The sequence below is a fragment of the Heterodontus francisci genome, chromosome 2 (assembly GCF_036365525.1).
Source record: "Heterodontus francisci isolate sHetFra1 chromosome 2, sHetFra1.hap1, whole genome shotgun sequence".
In the NCBI taxonomy this organism is placed as follows: Eukaryota; Metazoa; Chordata; class Chondrichthyes; order Heterodontiformes; family Heterodontidae; genus Heterodontus; species Heterodontus francisci.
In genome coordinates, this window is record NC_090372.1 from 9,476,155 (window position 1) to 9,500,028 (window position 23,874).

General features: G+C 43.8%; 1 protein-coding gene across 5 annotated transcripts in view; it reads right to left on the reverse strand.

Moving 5' to 3' along the window:
• Positions 1-23,874, reverse strand: part of cpne4b (copine IVb) — a 379,388-nt gene that overhangs the window by 300,684 nt on the left and 54,830 nt on the right. For all 5 annotated transcript variants that reach the window (XM_068054266.1, XM_068054259.1, XM_068054275.1 and 2 more), the window contains one exon: positions 20,937-21,127. In XM_068054266.1, coding sequence (XP_067910367.1) covers positions 20,937-21,116 — 180 coding nt within the window. In that variant the 5' untranslated portion in view covers positions 21,117-21,127. The remainder of the gene's footprint in view (positions 1-20,936; positions 21,128-23,874) is intronic.

Below are 23,874 nucleotides of genomic sequence, written 5' to 3' on the forward strand. Positions count from 1 at the left end.
TGGATCAGCTTAAGGCAAAAGAGGATCAAAGTCAGAAAAGGGTAAGAAAAGTTTCTGATTAAAACTTTCCTTTGTAAGACCAGGAGGATCAGTAATGCTCGAGGGGTCCACAAAGGAATGTTTAGGGCCTTCCCTACCCCGGATCCTCCTTTTCCCCTACTGTCAGACCGCCTCCTCTCCTTGGAACCGGAATCCGCAGTGTTACTCAAGAGTCAGCTGGTGGCTAAGGGCCACTTGAATTCCCACAGGCCGGCAGCAGTTCCAGCCCATTCCCTACCTTTTCTGGGCAGGAAGTCAGCCAGCAGCATATTAATGAGGCCCAGTGGTTAAAATCAAATGGAAACCATCAGCAGCTAAAATATTTCCTTTAGTTCTTCGCCAGGGCTACAGTGACAATGACACAAAACCACGTCGCAATATCCACAGATCCACAGACATTGTCTGACCCAGTTGGTTTCCTTTATTTCATATTGCTGACCGTGTTCAAAAGCTAATTGCTCCAGAAGGTTACAGGATGTCTAAAGAAGGGGCTGTACCATGATCTTGCTGACTGGAGGAAATTGACAGATTTATTGGCCGGAATTTTACCAGCATGCCATCACCAGGATCAAATGAGGGTCTCGAGCTCTCGCGAGCGGTCGACAGGACCACAGTCCCATTAAGGATGGCTACCCTGCCTCTCCAAGCTGCCGGCCTAATCAGAGGGCTGGCAGCTGGGCAGCGCCATTGACAGAGGCGGCCTCTGCTGAGGCTACAGGGAGAAGGAGAGGGTTCCTCCATGTTGAAGTGCCCTTGCAAGGCCAGAGGGAATTTCTTTCGACATGTCAAGGCAAAGGCAGGCAGGTAGGCCCCAGTAATCGGAGGGGCAAACCCTCCAACAGCAGTGGCAGAGCCATGGGGGTGGCCATTGTTACCAGAGGACCCCTCTACTGGCCATCGAGCATCATTTAAAGGAAGGTTCCCATGCACCCCCCCAGTCCTGGGAAGGCACCCCGATGTACCTGGCAGCCTCCCCACACAGTGGGGGCGGGTCCATACCGACACTGGTAAAAGGCTGGCACAGGCATAAAATAGGCCAGTAATTAACATAATTGGCCACCTGCCACCGTTCGATGGACAGCTGAGACGCTGCCATTCCCACCTCTCGTAATATCTGGAAGTGACGTGAATATGTCAAACATCCCTCCCAGTGCATTCCGCTGTAATTTATCCTACCCTCCCTCTCCCCCCACCCCCAAAGGACCAGTAAAATTTCAACCATTATCTCTAACATTTGGAAAGAAAGATGTCTCTAGTCCAACAGGGATCCTGCAGCAATGATTAGCTATCGTTTCATTCAGCACATGGTGGCACCAGTGGCATCTGCAGCGATGGCATCAGTTATACAAGCCCTAGGTGCCATTGGAGCAGCTCTCAGGAAACCCATCGCAGCATCAGGATCAAGCTCCAAGATGCTTTCACCCCCTTGGAGATTGGTTACAAGCAAACATCGGGGACACATTCCGTGATCTCACGAATGGGAAAAGTGTCACGCAGAGAGTAGCGGATCGGCACTTTGTCAGCAGTAACTCTTTGCTGGCAGTTAATGTGAGGAGCCCACAGCAAATCTTGCAAAGGAAACTGCCAGAACTGATGCGAGTCGTGGACTTTCTGTATCCCTTCCAGTTCACCAGTTGGCAAAGCAGTTTATCCGTCTGTGCAACTTCTTCAATGAGAGGGGAAAATAAAAGCCGAGACATGCACTGGCAGCTTGTTCATGGGACAAAGAAAAGGCAAACACACCAGCAAAATGCATTGAACTGCATTGGGATATTTTACCACATTAACGGCACTATATATATATGCATGATGCTGTTGTAGTAAATGTGTGCATCGTTACTACTGCACAACTGCACAAAGCTAGTTCAGTTTTAGTACAGCTTGTGGTCTGACGTCCCTAAATGGTGCAGAAAAGTTTTCCAAAAGGCAAACAAAGAAAGTGGCTGCAGCATTAAAGTTGATGGCAGTGAAATAACCTTCATTGCCACTGGTGCAATGCAGATAACTCAATCTCCCTGCAGCTCTTCATGAGCTCAGTCCTGCATGAGTCAAAATCTCCCTGGTGACCCTGAGCCTCCTTACGAACTGCTTCTGAACTCAGACCCCTGTAGCTGCCTCTGTTGCTACCTGTCACCTACTGTAAATCAGGTGCATTCTATACCCGCTGTATTCCTTCGCCCTAATTTCCTCCTAATTCTGCAATGTAGCTACTAATGGCGAGTGCACCCCGTTCTTTGACAAAATAATCCTATCTGCCATTCACTTCTGTCGCAGACGTTAAGCTCACCAACAGTCAGTTTCTGGAGAGAACGCTGTTCAATCGAACTGTGCAGCACCAGAATATTGCAATCAGTGCCCAACAAGTCCTCCTTGTTAAATAAAGCTCTGGGGCCAAAATTGTGATGGTGCCATTGCATTACCATGCAGAGAAAGCAGTGCCACAATGCGGCTAACTGAGGCACCATTTTGACATTTTTAAGGAAAAAAGTAACATAATTGTTAATTATATGTGGTTAGCACCGCAGCTTCACAGCTCCAACGACCCGGGTTCAATTCTGGGTACTGCCTGTGTGGAGTTTGCAAGTTCTCCCTGTGTCTGCGTGGGTTTTCGCCGGGTGCTCCGGTTTCCTCCCACAGCCAAAGGCTTGCAGGTTGATAGGTAAATTGACCATTATAAATTGCCCCTAGTATAGATAGGTGGTAGGGAATATAGGGACAGGTGGGGATGTGGTAGGAATGTGGGATTAGTGTAGGATTAGTATAAATGGGTGGTTGATGGTCGGCACAGACTCGGTGGGCCGAAGGGCCTGCTTCAGTGCTGTATCAATAAATAAATTTTTTTAAATAAATAAATAAATATAGTAATTGAGTGCTTAATTGTGTTCCAGTGGTGGGCATTAACTGGTGATACACTTGGACTCCTTGCGGAAGCAGTGGCGTACTAGTAATGTCACTGGACTAGTAATCCAGAGGCCTAGGCTAATGCTCTGGCGACATGAGTTCGAATCCCACCATGGCAGAATTAGAAAGCTAGTCTAATGATGACCATTGTCGACTGTTGCAAAAACCCATGTCCTTTAGGGAAGGAAATCTGCCATCCTTACCTGGTCTGGCTTGCATGTGACTCCAGACCCATAGCAATGTGGTTGATGCTTAAATGCCCTCTGAAATGGCCTAGTAAGCCACTCAGTTCACCCACTTTCTCAAGGGCAATTGGGAATAGGCAATAAATGCTGGCCAAGCCAGCGATGCCCACATCCCTTGAACGAATTTTTAAAAATATATAGGAGTAAACAGAAACTGTAGTTGTTGGGTTAGGTGGTGCATGTTTGCAATGTATATGTCTATAAATGAAGGCTTATAAAGTGTCCAAAGATTGGCTCCAGGTCTATCCTTCACCGTCTGACTTTCTGGAATAGAACAACATGAAGGCGCCACCAGTGTCAGTGATCAAGTCTATCCTCAGATAATAAAAACAAGAAATGCTGGAAATACTCAGCAGGTCTGGTAGCATCTGTGGAGAAAGACGCAGAGTTAACGTTTCAGGTCAGTGACCCTTCTTCAGAACTGGCAAATATTAGAAATGTAAAAGGTTATAAGCAAGTAAAGCGGGAGTGGGGCAAGAGATAACAAAGTCTATCCTCAGGGCGTCTTGCATCACAATTACCATCTCTACCAAGCACCAGCACACTGCAGATACTCAAGAGGAAGCACAGACTGAGTCACGGTACATGGGTGAGGACAGAGAATAGTGCTTGCAGGTCCAAGGTCCAGTATGTTTACTGGCTCAACTGAAGCACCTGAGGATTTCAAAGGCTGTCCTTACCGAGATGGTTGTCTGACTCACCTACATGAGTCGTTCCAAATCTTCCTTGCTGTGGTTTGATCCTCCTGGTTATTTTTTCACCCTCTTGCTCTGTATCCTAATACATGACATAGAATTTCACAGCACAGCAACAGGCCATTGAGCCCAACTGGTCCATCCTGTTTATGCTCTATAACAGCCTCCTCCCACCTATCAGCATAATCCTTTCTCCCTCATGTATTTATTGAACTTTTCCCTTAAATGCATCTATGCTATTCATCGTAACTACACCAAATTCCACATTCTCTGGGTAAAGACATTTCTCATGAATTACTTACTGGATTTGTTTATGAATATTTTATATTCATAAACCCCAATTTTGGTATCGTTCACAATTAGAAACATCTTCAAGTCCTATCAAATACACTTCATAATTTTAAAAACCTCTATTATTTATTTCTGTTGCTGTGCATTATATACTGTTATACACTGTTCTTCAAACATTATGGTCAATTCTCTGTCAGACAAAGTTACAGCAAATGGAACAAACTACAATTCGTGATGAAATCCTTGGGTGGCCCAATCGACAGTCAACTGAAGCACTACTTCAAGATGCTAAGGTTATAAGTTTGCCAATCGTTCTGCTTGTGCTATCAGCCTCACTCTACCAGCCCTTTGCATCCTCCTGCTGCAAGGATATCACGAGCCATATCTGCAGAGGGTAGCCTTGGTCCCAATGAGCCACTTTCCCATCCTTTCAAATGAAGGAATTGTGGAAACCTCCATAGAAACAGGCACTCACTTCCTGATAGTGACATATAAGCTGCATATTGATAAAATAAAAGCCCTTAAGATTAACATAAAGTGATGCGTTGTGCACAGTACCCCAAATCACAACGTGTAGGCAATCAATACACATCTGGACTCTTGGGAAACCAGCAGAGCGACAGTAATGTATTGTCCGCTCACACTGCTAAGTAGCACAAATGAGGATGCTAGCTTTATGAGTGATGCATCTGCCATTTCCTTCATAAATAGCACCAGCAAGTCCGGGCACAACATACATCTTCAGTGCTTCCTGGAAGAAACGCAACACCCAGAAATTGAGGGTCTTGGTGACTTTCCAAGCCACAATGGCAGTGGCTTACAGAGTTTTGATTGTGCCTGATAATCTTCACGAAGCAGACATCACAGCTCAGTCACAGGCTCCTTGTTCAGCCTCAGCCGCCTAGGCACCATTCCTCACAGAATTTTGACTAGACAATAGGGAGTGTATGGTACTGAACCATATATCTCATACGTCCCTTCACATTATGGAAAACAACTTCTTGCTTTTGCAAATCCTTTAGAAATAAAATATCCATTATAACCACCTATACCCCACTCCCCTGTAAAGTGCTGTCAAATATCCATCCATACCTATTGAGCATTATGCGTACCTAAGTTGTTGTTACTACGTGTAAAAAATTTCTTAATGTCTGTTTTCCAGATTTTCCTCTTAACTCCATTCTCAGATGCTGGAGATCAACTTTCTGCTTCTTCTCCACAATGTCTCCATTCCAGAATTCTCCTCTTGTTCCTTGCTAATAAAACTGAACCTAGTATTCGAGGAACTAAGAAAGGAAATTGCATTACAAATGCCCCAGTGTGTTTTAGATTGGTACAGGAAGTGGTGAGCTCCTTGTTGGACATTCAGTTAAAATAATAGTGAGATTGAAGCACTGCCAACTAAAAAGAATGTATTTCCTTCAATGCATTTGCCCAGCGAGTAGTTGAGTTATACAGACCATGAAAATCCCTGAAACAATCTTTGGGCGGTGTTGACTTACCTGATCACAGTCAGGGCTTCTTTGGGGGCACTACTGATCACTTCAGTGTCCCTACATTAAAAGGAAGGAAATGTCAGCCCTGGCTCCTACTCTCGATTGCTACCCACTGCCTCCTGCTGGAAGTAAATGTGTGGACATCACGACAGGACAGGTTCGGCTTGGCTTAACTGTTTAGTCCGCCAGCACTCAGACAGTTCATTTGTGAATAATGGCCACTTTAGCAAGGCTCTGAAGTCTAACCAGAGCCCTTACAGCTATATACCAGAAAGCCTTGAGAAGAGAGGGGAAAACTAGTGCGGAGAAGAAGAATAATTACACATACATTTACATTTGCAATATTACTCATGGGATATCAGAGGACAGTTTTCTAAGGACAAGGCCATTGCAGAGAATGCATAATCAGTTATTCAACTGCCAAGATGGTGCAGTCTGCAGCCAAAGGCCACAGGATCTAACTGCTGTGCAGGGTAATCTCATGATAAACTGAGGGTAACTGTTTCTCTGTAGGTTGGCAGCTATCTCTAAACCCTTAGCTCTTTCCCAAGTGTCAGGTAGTTCAGCCAGCAGCACACTTATGTGACGTCCTGCAGAACATACCTGAATATAAAGTACCTCATCAGCAGAACATTCAAGAGCTGATTGAATTTCTTAATTGTTGGTGCTTATTTGCACTGGTTTTTACAAGCTAATGAGACACTCAGCAAATGTGGGGATAAATTTCCATCAGCAAGTTCAGCTTAAAAACCAGTATAAACGCGGTGTTAGCCTGATCACGGAAATTCCAACTCTTAGTGTAAGTACTTATATTTAATAAAACTGGAAAGAGAGAAATGAAGCCCAAGTAAGTGTTATGCACAAAAAAAGTTACAGACATAAGGAATATGGCACAAGATATTCCAATACTAACACAGGTAATGCGTATTAAATCTTGACGATTAAGAACGTGTTACTTTAGCACAGGGGAACGGCATGCTGGGATTTCTTAACTGTTTGCAATCCTGCTGTAGGGCAATGACAGGGAGCAAATATGTCAACAAAATTTACATCTCATCACAAATAAAGACTGTGACTAAAAAATACCAATTATTCAAACAGGATGTGGTTGCCAATCAACCGAAGTGGCAGCCATTTTAATCATAATGCTGGCTCATTTAAGAGTGTGATTCCAGGTGAACTTTCACCCCGACCTCCTGCAGTTCCCTCATTTGCGACCAATGTCAAGTCTCATGCCGTGCTGATAGTTTATATTAACATTTATTAACAAGCTAACGCACCATTTCATTTAAATTACTTTTGGGTTGTGATTTTTTGCACGTGTTTTTCTTAACAAAAGGTACTGTACCATAACAGATTGGAGCCACCGTTTTCATGAACAGGACAAAAGAACTGAAGAAATAGGAGTGGAAAGGTGATCTCCTGATAAAAGACATGCCGACTTCATTCAGAAATGTTCGACAAGCCTTGTATTTATTGTTTATAAACATTAATGCATTGAGGTAAAATCAGATCATCACAGCACACATGCATGATGTCATCGTCATCATCACGCAAGCTTCACACAATTTGTCAGAGTTAACTTTCTCCCTGGATTAAAAATAAATGCCAAATTGTTTTTGTGTATGTCCTGTCCACAAAAAAGCAGGACAAATCCAGTCCAGCCAATTACCATCCCATCAATCTACCTCAATCATCAGCAAAGTCATGGCTTAAACCGCTGCAGTCCACGTGGTGCAGGTACACCACAGTGCTGTTTGAACCAAGACTATAACGAGGTCTGGAGCCGAGTGGCCCTGATTGCACAGTGTTCAGTTCTATTCGCAATTTCTCAGATAATGAAGCAGTCTGTGCTCACATGCATCAAGACCTGGACAACATTCAGGCTTGGGCTGATAAGTGGCAAGTGACACACAAGTGCCAGGCAATGACCATCTCCAACAAGAGAGAGTCTAAGCATCTCTCTTTACCATCAATGGTACGACCACCTTAGAATTACCACAATCATCCTGAGTCACCATTGACCAAAAACTTAACCTAACAAGACACATAAATACTGTGGTTACAAGAGCAGGTGAGGGGCTGGGAATTCTGTGGTGAGTAACCAATCTTCCAACTCCCCAAAGCCTATCCACCATCCACAAGCCACAAGTCAGGAGTGTGATGGAGTACTCTCCACTTGCCTGGGTGAGTGCACCTCCAACAACACTCAAGAAGCTTGAAACCATCCAAGACAAAGTAGCCCGCTTGAGCGGCACCCCATTCACCACTTTAAACATTCACTCCCTCCACCACCGATGCACAGTGGCAGCAGTGTGTACCATCTACAGGGTACACTGCAGCAACTCACTAAAAGTCCTTCGATAGCACCTTCCAAACTCACGACCTTTACCACTTAGAAGGAAGCTGTCCTCTAAGTCACACACCATCCTGACTTGGAACTATATCGCTGTTCCTTTATTGTCACTGGGACAAAATTCTGGAACTCCCTGTCTAACAGTACTGTGGGTGTACTTCAACCACACGGACTGCAGTGGTTCAAGAAGGTGCCTCACCACCACCTTCTCAAGGGCAACTAGGAATCGTACTGGAAAATTGACAATGCCTCGCCACTATTTAAGAAGGGTTAACAAGAGAAATCAGAAAATTATAGACCTGTTAGCCCAACATTTGTTTTGGGAGGTTATAAAAATAAAAATCTACTAGGGACAGAGTGACTGAGCACACAGACAGCCAGCATGAATTTCTAAAGGGTGTGCAGTGTCTGGCTAACCCAGTTGAAATTTTGAGTAGGGTACTAACGTGGTAGATAAGGGAGTGTTTGTGGATGTTATTTATATGGATGTTATTTATATGGAGCTCCAGAAGGCAACTGATAAGGTCCCACACACGAGACTGTTAGCAAAATGAAAGCACATAGAATCGGAGGCAATCTATTGGCATGGGTAAGGAATTGGTTAGTAAGTAGAGGGCAGAGGATGGGAATAATGGGTATGTACTCCAAATGGCAAGACATAACTAGTGGTGTCCACCAGGCATCTGCATTGGGGCCTCAGCTTTTCATTATATTTATCAATGACTTAAATGAAGGAATAGAGGGCTGTATACCCAAGTGTGCTGACATCATCAAGTTTGGTGTCACAGTATGTACGGTCAGTGGAAGTAGACAATTGCAAAGGGGCATTGATAGTTCAAGTGAATGGGTAAAACTATAGCAGCTGGAGTTTGATGTGGGAAAGTGAGAGGTCATCCACTTTGGACACAAGAAAGATAGAGCAGAGTATTTTCTAAATGGTAAGCAGCTGAGAAGTGAAGGAGCAGAGATTTAGGGGGTCCATGTATATAAAAACACAAGAACACCAGAAATAGGGCCAGGAGTAGACCATTCAGCCCCACGACCCCGCTCCGCCATTCAATAAGAACATGGCTGATCTGATTGTGGCCTTAACTCCACTTTCCTGCCTGCCCCACATAACCCTCGATTCCCTTGTCAATGAAAAAAATGTCTAACTCAGCCTTGAATATACAGAAATCACTGAGCAATAGATGACAGGTACAAAAAATAATTTAAAAGGCGAATGGCTTTCCTTTATCTCAAGGGGTGGAAGTTATGTGACAGCTGTAGAGAGCTCTGGTTGGATTCCATCTGGGGTATTACGTTCAGTTCTGGACACCGCACCTCAGGGAGAATATACTGGATGCAGTGCAGATTAACCAGAATGATATCAGGGCTAAAAAGGATTAAATTTTCAGGGCAAGATGAAGGAGTAATCTAATTGAAGTGTTTAAGGTGATGAAAGAATGTGATAGGGTAGATGGAGAGAAGCTATTTGCTCTGATGGGGGAGTCCAGAAAAAGGGGGATTTATCACAATTAGAGCCAGGCAATTCAGGGGTGATGTCAGGAAGCATTTCTTCATACAAAGGGTTGTGGAAATAGGAACACTCTCTCCCAAAAAGGCATCGAGCTAGATCAATTGAAAATTTAAAAACTAAGGATTGATAAATATTTGTTAGGGAAGGGTAGTAAGGAATATGGAACCAAGGCAGATTAATGGAATTTAAGGTACAAATCAGTCATGATGTAACTGAACAGTAAAACAGGCTCAAGGGGCCTACTTCTATTATGTAACAAAGGCACCAATGGGAATTGTTGCACAAGAAGATACTTTACACAGAAACTAAAAGAAAAACTTTTCATTAAATAAAAATAAGCCTTTTTAGATAGATAATCCAGCACAATTGAACATCAACCACCCGGCCAGGTGGTTGAAGTTTCAGTAGGGGACTACTTTGGGAATAGTGATCACAATTCCGTAAGCTTTAAAATACTCATGGACAAAGACGAGAGTGGTCCTAAAGGAAGAGTGCTAAATTGGGGGAAGGCCAACTACACCAAAATTCGGCAGGAGCTGGGGAATGTAGATTGGGCGCAGCTGTTTGAAGGTAAATCCACATGTGATATGTGGGAGGCTTTTAAAGAGAGGTTGATTAGCGTGCAGGAGAGACATGTTCCTGTGAAAATGAGGGATAGAAATGGCAAGATTAGGGAACCATGCATGACAGGTGAAATTGTGAGACTAGCCAAGAGGAAAAAGGAAGCATACATAAGGTCTAGGAGGCTGATGAAAGACGAAGCTTTGAAAGAATATCGGGAATGTAGGACCAATCTGAAACGAGGAATTAAGAGGGCTAAAAGGGGTCATGAAATATCTTTAGCAAACAGGGTTAAAGAAAATCCCAAAGCCTTTTATTCATATATAAGGAGAAAGAGGGTAACTAGAGAAAGGATTGGCCCACTAAAGGACAAAGGAGGAATGTTATGCTTGGACTCAAAGAAAATGGGTGAGATTCTAAACGAGTACTTTGCATCGGTATTCACCGAGGAGAGGGACATGACGGATGTTGAGGTTAGGAACAGATGTTTGATTACACTAGGTCAAGTCTAGGGCGGCACAGTGGCACAGTGGTTAGCACCGTAGCCTCACAGCTCCAGCGACCCGGGTTCAATTCTGGGTACTGCCTGTGTGGAGTTTGCAAGTTCTCCCTGTGTCTGCGTGGGTTTCCTCCGGGTGCTCCGGTTTCCTCCCACAAGCCAAAATACTTGCAGGTTGGTAGGTAAATTGGCCATTATAAATTGCCCCTAGTATAGGTAGGTGATAGGGAAATATAGGGACAGGTGGGGATGTGGTAGGAATATGGGATTAGTGTAGGATTAGTATAAATGGGTGGTTGATGGTCGGCACAGACTCGGTGGGCCGAAGGGCCTGTTTCAGTGCTGTATCTCTAAACTAAACTAAGTCGGCATAAGGAGGGAGGAAGTGTTGGGTATTCTAAATGGCATTAAGGCGGACAAGTCCCCAGGTCCGGATGGGATCTATCCCAGGTTACTGAGGGAAGCGAGAGAGGAAATAGCTGGGGCCTTAACAGATATCTTTGCAGCATCCTTAAACACGGGTGAGGTCCCGGAGGACTGGAGAATTGCTAATGTTGTCCTCTTGTTTAAGAAGGGTAGCAGGGATAATCCAGGTAATTATAGACCGGTGAGCCTGACGTCAGTGGTAGGGAAGCTGCTGGAGAAGATACTGAGGGATAGGATCTATTCCCATTTGGAAGAAAATGGGCTTATCAGTGATAGGCAACATGGTTTTGTGCAGGGAAGGTCATGTCTTACCAACTTAATAGAATTCTTTGAGGAAGTGACAAAGTTGATTGATGAGGGAAGGGCTGTCGATGTCATATACATGGACTTCAGTAAGGCGTTTGATAAGGTTCCCCATGGCAGGCTGATGGAGAAAGTGAAGGCGCATGGGGTCCAAGGTGTACTAGCTAGATGGATAAAGAACTGGCTGGGCAACAGGAGACAGAGAGTAGCAGTGGAAGGGAGTTTCTCAAAATGGAGACGTGTGACCAGTGGTGTTCCACAGGGATCCGTGCTGGGACCACTGTTGTTTGTGATATACATTAATGATTTGGAGGAAAGTATAGGTGGACTGATTAGCAAGTTTGCAGACGACACTAAGATTGGTGGAGTAGCAGATAGTGAAGGGGACTGTCAGAGAATACAGCAGAATATAGATAGATTGGAGAGTTGGGCAGAGAAATGGCAGATGGAGTTCAATCAGGGCAAATGCGAGGTGATGCATTTTGGAACATCCAATTCAAGAGTGAACTATACAGTAAATGGAAAAGTCCTGGGGAAAATTGATGTCCAGAGAGATTTGGGTGTTCAGGTCCACTGTTCCCTGAAGGTGGCAACGCAGGTAAATAGAGTGGTCATGAAGGCATACGGCATGCTTTCCTTCATCGGACGGGGTATTGAGTACAAGGGTTGGCAGGTCATGTTACAGTTGTATAAGACTTGGTTCGGCCACATTTGGAATACTGCGTACAGTTCTGGTCGCCACATTACCAAAAGGATGTAGATGCTTTGGAGAGGGTGCAGAGGAGGTTCACCAGGATGTTGCCTGGTATGGAGGGCGCTAGCTATGAAGAGAGGTTGAGTAGATTAGGATTATTTTCATTAGAAAGACGGAGGTTGAGGGGGGACCTGATTGAGGTGTACAAAATCATGAGAGGTATAGACAGGGTGGATAGCAAGAAGCTTTTTCCCAGAGTGGGGGATTCAATTACTAGAGGACACGAGTTCAAAGTGAAAGGGGAAAAGTTTTAGGGGGGATATGCGTGGAAAGTTCTTTACGCAGAGGGTGGTGGGTGCCTGGAACGCGTTGCCAGCAGAGGTGGTAGATGCGGGCACGATGGCGTCTTTTAAGATGTATCTAGACAGATACATGAATGGGCAGGAAGAAAAGAGATACAGAACCTTAGAAAATAGGTGACATGTTTAGAGAGAGGATCTGGATCGGCGCAGGCTTGGAGGGCCGAAGGGCCTGTTCCTGTGCTGTAATTATCTTTGTTCTATCAAACAGTATCAGTATTTCATTTCATGCATTTTCTTTGGCCTTTTATCACTTTGTAAGTGGTGTTACCCTCGTTGTAGGAAAATACACAATCGTTAATGGTATCTGTAGTAATGTAATACTCAGGAACTTCAGACGTGATCAACACAGCATCAACTGGTCACAAAAACTATTAAACAGCTACCCTGTATAAAGGGGGGCTTACCCCGGCAAATTATTGGTGTGCTTTTCATTATCCTTTTATTTGTGTCTCACTACATACTTTCTCTGCCACTCTTTTCCTATGTTATTCATTTCACTCCTCACTTCAGTTCTTGCCCTTCCTTGCTTCTGATGTTTTTTCTGATTATTCCACTTTTCAGCCAAATTTCTCCCTTTCCTCCCCATGTCAGAGGCTCTCTCATTTAATTCCTTCATTTCGGTGCTGTTGTGTATTGACAGGCGAACTACTTGGCATTATAGGCAAGAACTGCTGCAGTTTTTTTATAGTTGCAAGGTATTACAACAACTTGGATTTATATAGCGCCTTTAACATAGTAAAACATCCCAAGGCACTTCATGGGAGTGTTACCAAACACAATTTGACACCAAGCCACTCTAGGAGATAATAGGGCAGATGGCCAAAAGTTTGGCAAAGTGGTAGATTTTATAGAGCTTCTTAAAGGAGGAGAGAGAGGCAGAGAGGTTTAGGGAAGGAGTTCCTTACAATTAGACTGTCTTCACTAGGATTTATATTTGCTTGGGTGTTGGCGGGGTGGGGGTGGTGCGGTCACATATCACACTGCATTATTTGTTATTTTCCAGTTCATTCGAGTGTTGAGATGCATCACGGAAATAGGTACAAGCTGGTTCGTTGACCTGGGCTGTCAATGCAGAACTAGAGGACATTTGCCATTGCTTTGTCCAGCTGATAATTGGCCCAGAACTCAGAATACTGACCAACTTCATGTTTTGTCACCTGGCCACACAGATCAGTTAATATTCATATCAGAGGAACATTGGAAAACCTAGAACAGAACCCTGTGGAACTCTGCTAGTCACTATTCTCCATCAGGTAGCCAACGTTTTCCATGAACCATCTAAACTTCCTATTTCCAAGCCAGTTCTAAATCCCACTTGAACAGTACATTTTCCATTGGCTTCCTTCCCAATGCATCTCTTAAACAAGCCATTGGCATAATCTGATACAATTTGCATGTTTTGGGGGGAAAAAAATGTGCTTTAAAAAACTGTCACACTTCTGACCAATCAGGAGCACAGCTTCCCCAAGTCTAAAGGGTTCAACATCGATAGCTGGAAGATATTTCCATGGTAACTCTCGACGGTGAGCATTCTATATTCAATGGCAGCAAAGAGAGAGGGAGAATAAATAATCTTAGAAACAGTCCTCAAGCACATCATTTATTAATCAGAAAGAAATGTTAAGCAACAATTTATTTAAAAATTGATAAAATGTTTCAGCTGTTGAGTGCAAGGAGGAAATCTCAAGACTCTCCACAGGGAGGTAAGTGCCATCATCATGACATTATAATGTGTTAGTTTTTTTTAAAAATCCCATTAGTGTCCACAAAGACTACTCCAATTGACAGCTGCGTCTCTGACTAAGGACGCTTTGCCATTTGAAAGCAACAAAAAAAAATAAAGGCAGCCCTTGAAGTGACGTATTGCTGTTCATTTATTGTCTTGCTAGTCAGTGTAGCTAAAGCAGCTTAATACTCTTTTATGGCAAATCATTAGCTAAATTTGCAGCAAATTAAAAAGATGAGACAAGGAGATTCCAACAGCATTGTGCGAATGCAGCAGTGTCACTGAGCCAAACAAAAAGTCCGATTTTTTTTTTATTATTCATTCATGGGCTGTGGGTATCGCTGGCAAGGCCAGCATTTACTGCCCATCCCTAAGCAACAGAGTGGCGTGTGAGGCCGTTTCAGAGGCAAGCTCACTGCTGTGAGTCTGGAGTCACGTATAGGCCAGACCGCGTGAGGACAACAGATTTTTTTTTCCCCCTAATGAACATGAGTGGGTTTTTACAACAATCCGGCAGTTTCATGTTCACCATGACTGAGATGAGTTTTTTTTTTTAAATTCCAGATTTATTTAACTAAATTTAAAATTCCCAATTCCGTGGTGGGATTTGAACTCGCATCTATGGATCATTAAGACAAGCCCCTGGACTGCTAGTCCAGCAACAAAACAACTATGCTACCAACAATTAGGGGGAACTAGGAAGTACAAGAAAAAATATGGAGTTAAATTCTGCTTTCTTACCATGTCAGTGTAAGGGCCTGATCCAACGTACCTCAATGTAGCTCGAGAATAGCAAACAAATCTCATTTGTTGGACATGCAGCTAAATATCGCCATGAGGACGTTGTCAGGTATGCTCAAGTCCGCTCCAACTGAGTGGTCCCTGGCGCCCCACATTGCCCCAACTGCCATTCACCTCGATGCCATCGTGCTCCATCAGATGGAACAAGTCATGAGCAACATCTAAGTTCCCATTCACAAAGACTTGGAAAACCAACCAAGATCGTGCTTAAAAATCACACCCACCATTCTGAGAAACAGCAGCTAATATTCATGCAGCTGATATTGCCCACTGTCCAGATGGGCAGAATTGGGGTTTGTATGCAGCATTGAAAAAAAAAACTTCATCATTGACCCAACATGCAGAGGGCACTGGCTTCAACCTCCCACAAAGACAGTAGACAGCCTTCCAACCGAATGAGCACAGGGCATGGACGATGCAGCCATCTGCTTCAAAAGTGGAAGATGAGGGACGACCCAAAGTGCGATTGAGGCCATGAGTCGCAGACCATGGAACACATCACATCAACCTGCCCACTAAGATCCATTGTGGAAAGCACCTCATTTCTCCACTCAGCATCTCAGGAGGCCATCAAATGGATAGTCAAACTAGACATCTCAATACAAGCTTTTCCCATCTTATGTAAGTAATAGCAGTAGGTTACTAGGTATCACTGCTCTGGAATGCAAGAGAAGTAGAGGTGAGGAAATGGACAGCAATCAGTACAAATACCTTGGCCATTTCCTCCCCATGGATTCAAAACAGAGGAGAGAAATTTGAACAAAACATCTCATTGTGTTTGACATTTTAAACATGTCTTTCTGTGCCATGGATGCACCCTAGAGAACTGGAACAAAAGTGGTCAACGCATCTTCAGTTTGCGGGCACCTAGATGTTGAATTAACACCATCTCTGCTCTCTCAAAGGACAGACCTTAGTGCGGGTTGATTGGGTGGAAGGGGGGCAAAAAAATTAATTTTGCATCGGAACAAAATGCGTTAATTTTGCAAAAGACATTTTCCCATTCTGCAAGGTGAAGGGAATTTCATCCCACGTCACTGTGAACTCTCAATTTACAGTCGGAGTCCGGGAATGGTTAAGTATTCCCCAAGAGTCTGAATATGCATTTCGCATCCACTAGTAATTCTGTGGTTCACAAGTAAGCTCCTCAGAAATTAAACTGTTGTTTCACTTAACACAGTGTGCTCTGCAAATGTTATGAGTTTCTGTTGAAACTCCCTCTCCAGGTAGTAACTACGTTAATTGTTTATTAAAAAGTTCAGGAAATATCCTGGTCTGATTTTCTTCATTCTTCATTCACCAATGAACAGGGCTCTTTTTCTACTCTGAATAATGGCACTGGACTCCCTAAAAGGTGTAATGGTGAAATGAAAACCTTTGTTCAAGGAGGCAAGAGAGAGAAGAATCACCAGTTCAAGGTGTCAAGAATGAGGGACAAGATTAAAAGTTAGAAGGCAGGAGAAAGTCTTCACTACAGAGAGATGGGAGGCTGTGGAATTCACTTCCAGGGTTACTAGTTGAGACAGAAGCTCTATTTCAACATTAGATTGGACAGGTGTATGAAGGCAAAGGGGTTGAAGAGATATGGGAACAGGGTGCAATTAGGACTGTCGCCTGCAAGAGGGGTAAACACCAGCAAAGGTTGGATGGGCTGAATGGCTGGTCTCTGCGTTGTAACTTCCATGTCATTCTATGCAGTACTTAACATCCAGTTTCTATACCTAACTCAAACCTTTTTCCATCTTTTAATCATTGCTCAGTGGAACACCCCATGCAAGAGACAGATCCAACCCGCCACCTTTGCATCACAGAACCATCAGTGCTTGAAACATTTCCATAATATAAACTCCCCGTGGTGAGGAATCTGCTTAATTTTTCACCGCAGAACAGCTTCCACAGTATCGAAGGGCAACAGAGAAATAACCATACACATGCAAATACATGGTTATTTAAAATACATTTATGAAGATGAACCTTCCTCAGTGTCAGCGAGCATCCAAAATAAAATGACAGAGTGTCACTCATTGTGCCCATTTATATTTGCACCTGTCACCAATACAGTGAAGCCAGAATCTTTGGAAAACCCCCTGCTATGGTGTGTCTCTGGTCCACCAGTATCATCAATGCTGCCTCAGTTATACTCAACACTAGTGCAGAAGGTGAGGCTGCTGCTGATGATGGGACTGGAATATTAAAGCAGCACCCAAATTTGGAGGAGAGAAATATTAATAATCAGCTACATTTTTATTTGATTTTTTAAAAAAGAAATCTGAGGTTTCAGAAATGGTCAATTCAGTAAGTGTTTCATTTTGATCATTTCTATAAATAATTCTACCTTCAAAACCTCTCTCTCTCATCTGCTAGTTACATCTAACAACTAAACACCTTCGTTTTCTCAAATAAAAACAAGAAATGCTGGAAATACTCATCAGGTCTGGCAGCATCTGTGGAGAGAGAAACAGAGTTAACATTTCAGGTCAGTGACCCTTCATCATTTACCGTCGTTTTCTCTACTGATCAAATGTGGTGGGCATTGTACAAGATACTATTGTCTGGATCGACTCGCGTCAGCTGCTTTTAATTTATTCCTTTACTCTCAGAATACTCTCGCTGAGTTTTATAGCTCTCCTTAAAACACGGAAACGGTGTGAAGATTTATCAAATGCATTCACATTGCAAACGTGTCACTTCAGCAGAAGGTAATAGACAAAAATATTTCTTAAAATAAACCTAACACACAAAAATTCAAGTTACCCAAACACATGCAAATTTACAAAGGTGAATAAATGTCTTAAAAGTAATCCAGGAAACCAGGTTATGTTGGTAAAACTGACACACTTGCACTGAAAACATATAATTATGTTTGATATACTGGCAATATATGCAGACTTGAATTTAACTCCAATGGACTTTGCAGAGGCACCAAACAATGTATAGTTTTCATGAATTTGTTCACTACAAATCATTGTCATAATGAGATCACAAGTCAACGGAACACATTTTTTGCTAACAGGCAGATCAGTAGCATACTGCAGTGCTGAAAATTCTTATTTAAATGAAGTGTAGTGGAGGAGATTCATAGGATTGCTGGCAGAGTTGGTACCCATTTATAGAGTGATAGTCCAGGCACGAATTTTGCACATCTATGCAACAAGTAACAACACAGTTGTCTATGATAGAGCATTCATGAAACCCAGAATATACAAGTGAATTCTACATCTGCTCACATCCACTAGTTGTGAAAGATTTTGCACCGCATGGGATCTGCAGTTTGCTCAATTTGCGTGGAACTTTTTTTTCCATAAAAAAAATCAAGACTTTTATTTTTGCTTTGGAGAAAAACGAACCCTTAAGATTCCTGTCTGTAGCCCCCAAAATCAAAGCACTGTGGAGAATGGAGGAGGGACATAAATTGCTAAATTGGCAGTATATTGGAGTCTTGGCACAGTCATACATCACTGGACTGTGGATCTACACCCCAGGTCTGCCCATATGCTGAGCTTCCATTCTCAGTCATGCCACTCTGGATTGGCTCAGAATAAAAAGGTCTAAGAAGGAAGGAAGAAAACTGTACAGTCATGTCCTGGGCTGCTCCCTCACACCCCCACTGATGGCCAACTTACAGGACAGCATTACAGGAGGCCTGGGAAGAAGTCACCAACTCCTAGCAGGCACCAAGGTTGGGCAGAGCAAAACCTTTTAGCACACTCTTCACTTGGTCACTTGCCTGTAAATAGGGTGTGGAGAACACTCGAAGAAAAGAGAGATCTAGCCTCACAATAAAAAGGAAAAATGTGTGCGGCTTGGAGCGGAACTTGCAGGTGCTGGTGTTCCCATGCATCTGCTGCCCTTGTCCTTCAAGGTGGTAGAGGTCATGCATTTGGAAGATGCTGTCGAAGGACCCTTAAGTTGCTGCAGTGCATCTTGTAGATGGTACACACCGCTGTCACTGTGAATGTTCAAGGTGGTGGATGGGGTACCACTCAGCTGGCCAGCTTTCTCCTGGATGGTGTTGAGTTTCTTGGTGCTGCACCTATCCAGGCAATTGGAGAGTATTTCATCACACTCCTGACTTGTGCCTTGTGGATGGTGGACAGGATTTACGGAGTCAGGAGGTGAGTTACTCGCTGCAGAATTCCCAGCCTCTGACCTGCTCTTGTAGCCACAACATTTATGTGGCTGGTCCAGTTCAGTTTCTGGTCAATGGTGACCCCCAGGATGTTGATAGTGGGTGATTCAGCGATGGTAATGCCATTGAATGTCAAGGGGAGATGGTCAGATTATCTCTTGTTTGAGGTGGTCATTGCCTGGCACTGTGTGGCACGCATGTTACTTGCCACTTATCAGTCCAAGCCTGGATGTTGTCCAGGTCTTGCTGCATCTGGACACGGGCTGCTTCAGTATCTGAGGAGTCACGAATGGTGCTGAACATTGCGCAATCATCAGCGAACATTCCCACTTCTGACCTTATGATGGAGAAAAGGTCATTGATGAAGCAGCTGAAGATGGTTGGGCCTAGGACACTACCCTGAGGGACTTCTGCTGTAATGTCCTGGGACTGAGATGATTGACCTCCAACAACCACAGCCATCTTCCTTTGTGCTAGGTATGACTCCAACCAGTGGGGAATTTTCCCCCCGATTCCCACTGACTCCAGTTTTGCTCGGGCTCCTTGATGCCATACTCAGTTAAATGCTACCTTGATGTCATGGGCAGTTACTCTCACCTCACCTCTGGAATTCAGCTCTTTTGTCCATGTTTGGACAAAGGCTGTAATGAGGTCAAGAGCTGACTGACCCTGGCGGAACCCAAACTGAGCATCAGTGAGCAGGTTATTGCCAAGCAAATGCTGCTTGATAGCACTGTTGATGACCCCTTCCATCACTTTTATGATGATTAGGAGTAGACTGATGGGGCAGTAATTGGTCGGGTCGGATTTGTCCTGCTTTTTGTGCACAGGACATACCTGGGCACTTTTCCATATTAGCAGGTAGATGCCAGTGTTGTAGCTGTACTGGAACAACTTGGCAAGGGGTGCAGCTGGCTCTGGAGCACAAGTCTTCAGTACTATTGCTGGAATGTTGTCAGGGTCCATAGCCTTTGCAGTATCCAGTGCCTTCAACCATTTCTTGATATCATGTTGAGTGAATCAGATTGGCTGAAGACTGGCCTCTGTGATGCTGTGGACCTCAGGAGGAGGATATACTGGCCTTGGAGGGAGTGCAGTGTAGGTTTACTAGAATGATACCTGCACTCCAAGGATTAAATTACAAGGAGAAATTACATAATCTAGGGTTGTATTCCCTGGAATTAAGGAGCGATTTGATCAAAGTTTTCAAGATATTAAGGGGAACAGATAAGGTAGATAGAGAGAAACTATTTACACTAGTTGGGGAGTCTAGGACTGGGGGCTTGGTCTAAAAATTAGAGCCAGACCTTTCAGGAGTGAAATTAGGGAACGCTTCTACGCACAACGGGTGGTAGAAATTTGGAACTCTCTTCTGCAAACAGCAGTTGATGCGAGATCAATGGTTAACTTTAAATCTGAGATTGATCGATTTTTATTCAAAGTCATTAAAGGATATGGGGCAAAGGCAGGGGTATGAAATTAGATCACCGATCAGCCATGATCTCATTGAATGGCAGAACAGGCTCGAGGGGCTGAATGGCTGACTTTTATTCCTAAAAAAAAAGTCTATGTAGTTGTTTCATTGGGAAACGGATAATGGATCCATCCTATGGCTGTCTTTTGACAGTATTCAATAAAAAAGGGGGAAAGGAGATGTCAGGACTAGAATTAACAACAACTGCTTTGTTTGTTGTGTCGTTAAATTGATCGAAAAGAAAGTAAGATTCTTTATCTCAATGATGTCTTGGCCGTGCTCCTGTTTATAAGACTTGATATTTTACACAGCCTCATTCCTATGCAGCACAAATAAAAGAGAAGCACAGCTGAACCTCTCCTGAATGTGTAGAGCACAGCACTCAAGAGCAAAGAGAAGTGGTGGTTTTATTACTTTACCTCAAGCCATTGCCCATGTGACTGCATTTTGAGGATGACGCAGGGGTCCGGTTTGGAGAGTGCGTCTCGGTCCGATATCCCTTTGCATGATACCCGCAGTTCCACCTTAGTCAGGCAGGGGCTGGAAAATAGCCCCAGCGTATTCGCAGCTGATTCATAGATGTTGCTCATCTTCTTCATAACACGTTACCCTGCGGGAAAATAAAGATTATTTCTTATTCTTTTCGCTTTGAATAGGAGCTTTACAGCTTCAGTTGGAAACATTAACCAATTAATTGTTCATTTTGAATATGTAAACCCACCCACGCAGTAGAGCACGATGCTCAGAGGTAAAGGGAAGTAGCAGTTTTTACAACAGTAACAATGACAACTTTTATTTATGTAGCATTTTTCAGGCAGTAAAACATCCCAAGGGACTTCACAAGAGAGTTAACAAACAAAATTTAACACCAAACCACATAAGGAGATACTCAGACAGATGATCAAAAACGTGGTCAAAAAGGTAGGTTTTAAGGAGCACCTTAAAGGTGGAGAGAGAAGTAGAGAGGCAGAGAAGTTTAGGGAGGGAATTCCAGAATTCAGGGCTTTGGCAGCTGAAGGCACAGCCACCAGTGGTGGAGCGATTTAAATCAGGGATGCTCAAAAGGCAAGAATTGGAGGAATGCATAGATCTCGGAGGACTGTGCAGCTGTAGGAGACTACAGAGTTGTGGGGGGGCATGGAGGGATTCGAAAACAAGGAACCCTGACAACATTTTTGTATTTAGAGGAGCACTTGAAACGCCATAGCATACAAGGCTACGGGCCAAAAGCTGGAAAATAGGATGAGAATAGATAGGTGCTTGATGGCTGGCATGGACACAATGGGCTGAAGGGCTTGTTTCTGTGCTGTATAACTCCATGACTCTCTATGACTCTATCTAAGGATGAGAGTTTTTGAAATTGAGGTGTTGCCAAACCGGGAGCCAATCTAGGTTGGCGAGCTCAGGGGTGATAAGTGAACAGGACTTGGTATGAGTTAGGAAATGGGCAGCAGAGTTTTGAATGAGCTCATGTTTAAACGTCTAGCCATTGTCCATGTGACAGGAAAACATTAAAATCCCATTAAATCTATGACAGTTTGCCTTGTCCTTTCCTAGCATGCTTTTAAGATATCTGATGAGTAATCCTCCATGTGATACTCCAGCCTGAGCAAATACATGCTGGGTCCTATACTACACATTCAATTTATATACTACATCCTTATTATAATCACTCAGTTTGACACACCCTCAGTGATGCACCAACCCTCACTATAAGGCTCTAATACCAAGTGTTACAGTACTACGGCCATGGCTAATTTTATATTAATGATCAAATTAAAAGCTAGACAAGCTACAATTAAGCATTGGGGAGATATTGAAATACATTTTTATTTTACTGCAAAAAAGTTACAAGTAATTTCAAAACTTTTATTTTTGGATTAATTGTTAATGGTTTTTGTACAAACATTCCATTCTCAAGCAGAAATACCTCTCATATTGTTGTCTTGGAAGTTTCCACATGCTGAAGCCCTCTTGGCTTGTTATAATTACCTTCAATTAAACCACAACACACTGTAATCTCAAACTTTTGGCACGATCACCCTTTCAACAGCCCAATGACGTCCATTGATTCAACCGAGTTGAAGCCCAAGATCAGAAGCAAGGAATGGTGGAATAGTGGTTAGGTTATTGGGCTAGTAATCCAGAGGCTTGGACTAATGATCAGGAGATATGAGGTCGAGTCCCGCTATAGCAGCTGGGGAATTTAAATTCAATTAATTAAATAAATCTGGAACAAAAAGCTAGGCTGGAATTTAACGTTGGGCAGGAGGCCCCGCCCACCAGCCGAAAAGTCAGGGGGGAGCCTGCATCCGCCAGGTCTGGGGAGCCACGCCGGGATTTTGCGCTCCCCGCTTCGTTAATTGGTATTGGGCAGGACTTGCACCTCCTTCAGGCAGGCTGGCAGCTCTTAGTCCCAGCAGCGCCACTGGGAGGGGGGAATGTTGTGCGTTGGGGGCAGTTAGGGGCTACGGGGTGGCCTTCCGTGAGGCACAGGGTGCCTGACCGGGAGGGACTCCCCCCTTACTCCCTGCCTGCAAGAAGGCTGCCTGGTTTTACCAGGTGGGATTCATTGGGCCTTTGCCATCCAGCCACCGAGGGTAAAATACCCGCAGCGGCAGGAGGAGGCCCTTAAGTAGCAGTTAATTGGCCACTTAAGGGCCTTGTTTGTCCTGGGGCAGGCTGGCCCTATTATCAGTAATGGTGACCAATAAATTACTAGATTGCTGTAAAAATCCATCTGCTTCACTAATGTCTTTTAGGGAAGGAAATCTGCCATCTTTACCCAGAGCAACGTGGCCTAGCAAAACACACAGTTGTCAAGAACATGACTCACCAGCACCTACTAATGGGCAATAAATGCTGGCCTTGCCAGTGACACCCACATCCGGAGAATGAATTTTAAAAATGGTCTATGCTGGTAACTTTCACATTTTAATGGGACAAAACCAGAATACACAACGATTTAAGAATGACTGATTCTGTAAGCACAGTCTATCCATTAATTCTGTCAGGCACTGCGCACAGCCAGCATTCCATCTCCAAATCCCAGCAGGAATTATCACTGTTAACATCTCCCAAGAATTTACTTGCAGCGGAGGTTTCCCAGCAAGATTAATCACATACTGGAGTGCATCTCATGAACATCTGACTGGAAGCATCACAGAACTGAACTAGTTCAACACATGACAATCACGACAGTCTGTGCTTACACTTAGCCCGCAATTCTTTTCCGAAGCAGATATTTATTGATCTTTCTTTTGGGGGGGGGCAGAGTGTGCGGGGAAGTGGGGGGGGGGGGGGTGGGGGGGGTGGGGAAGAGAAAGAGAACACATTCTTGTAATTTGGTTAAGTGTT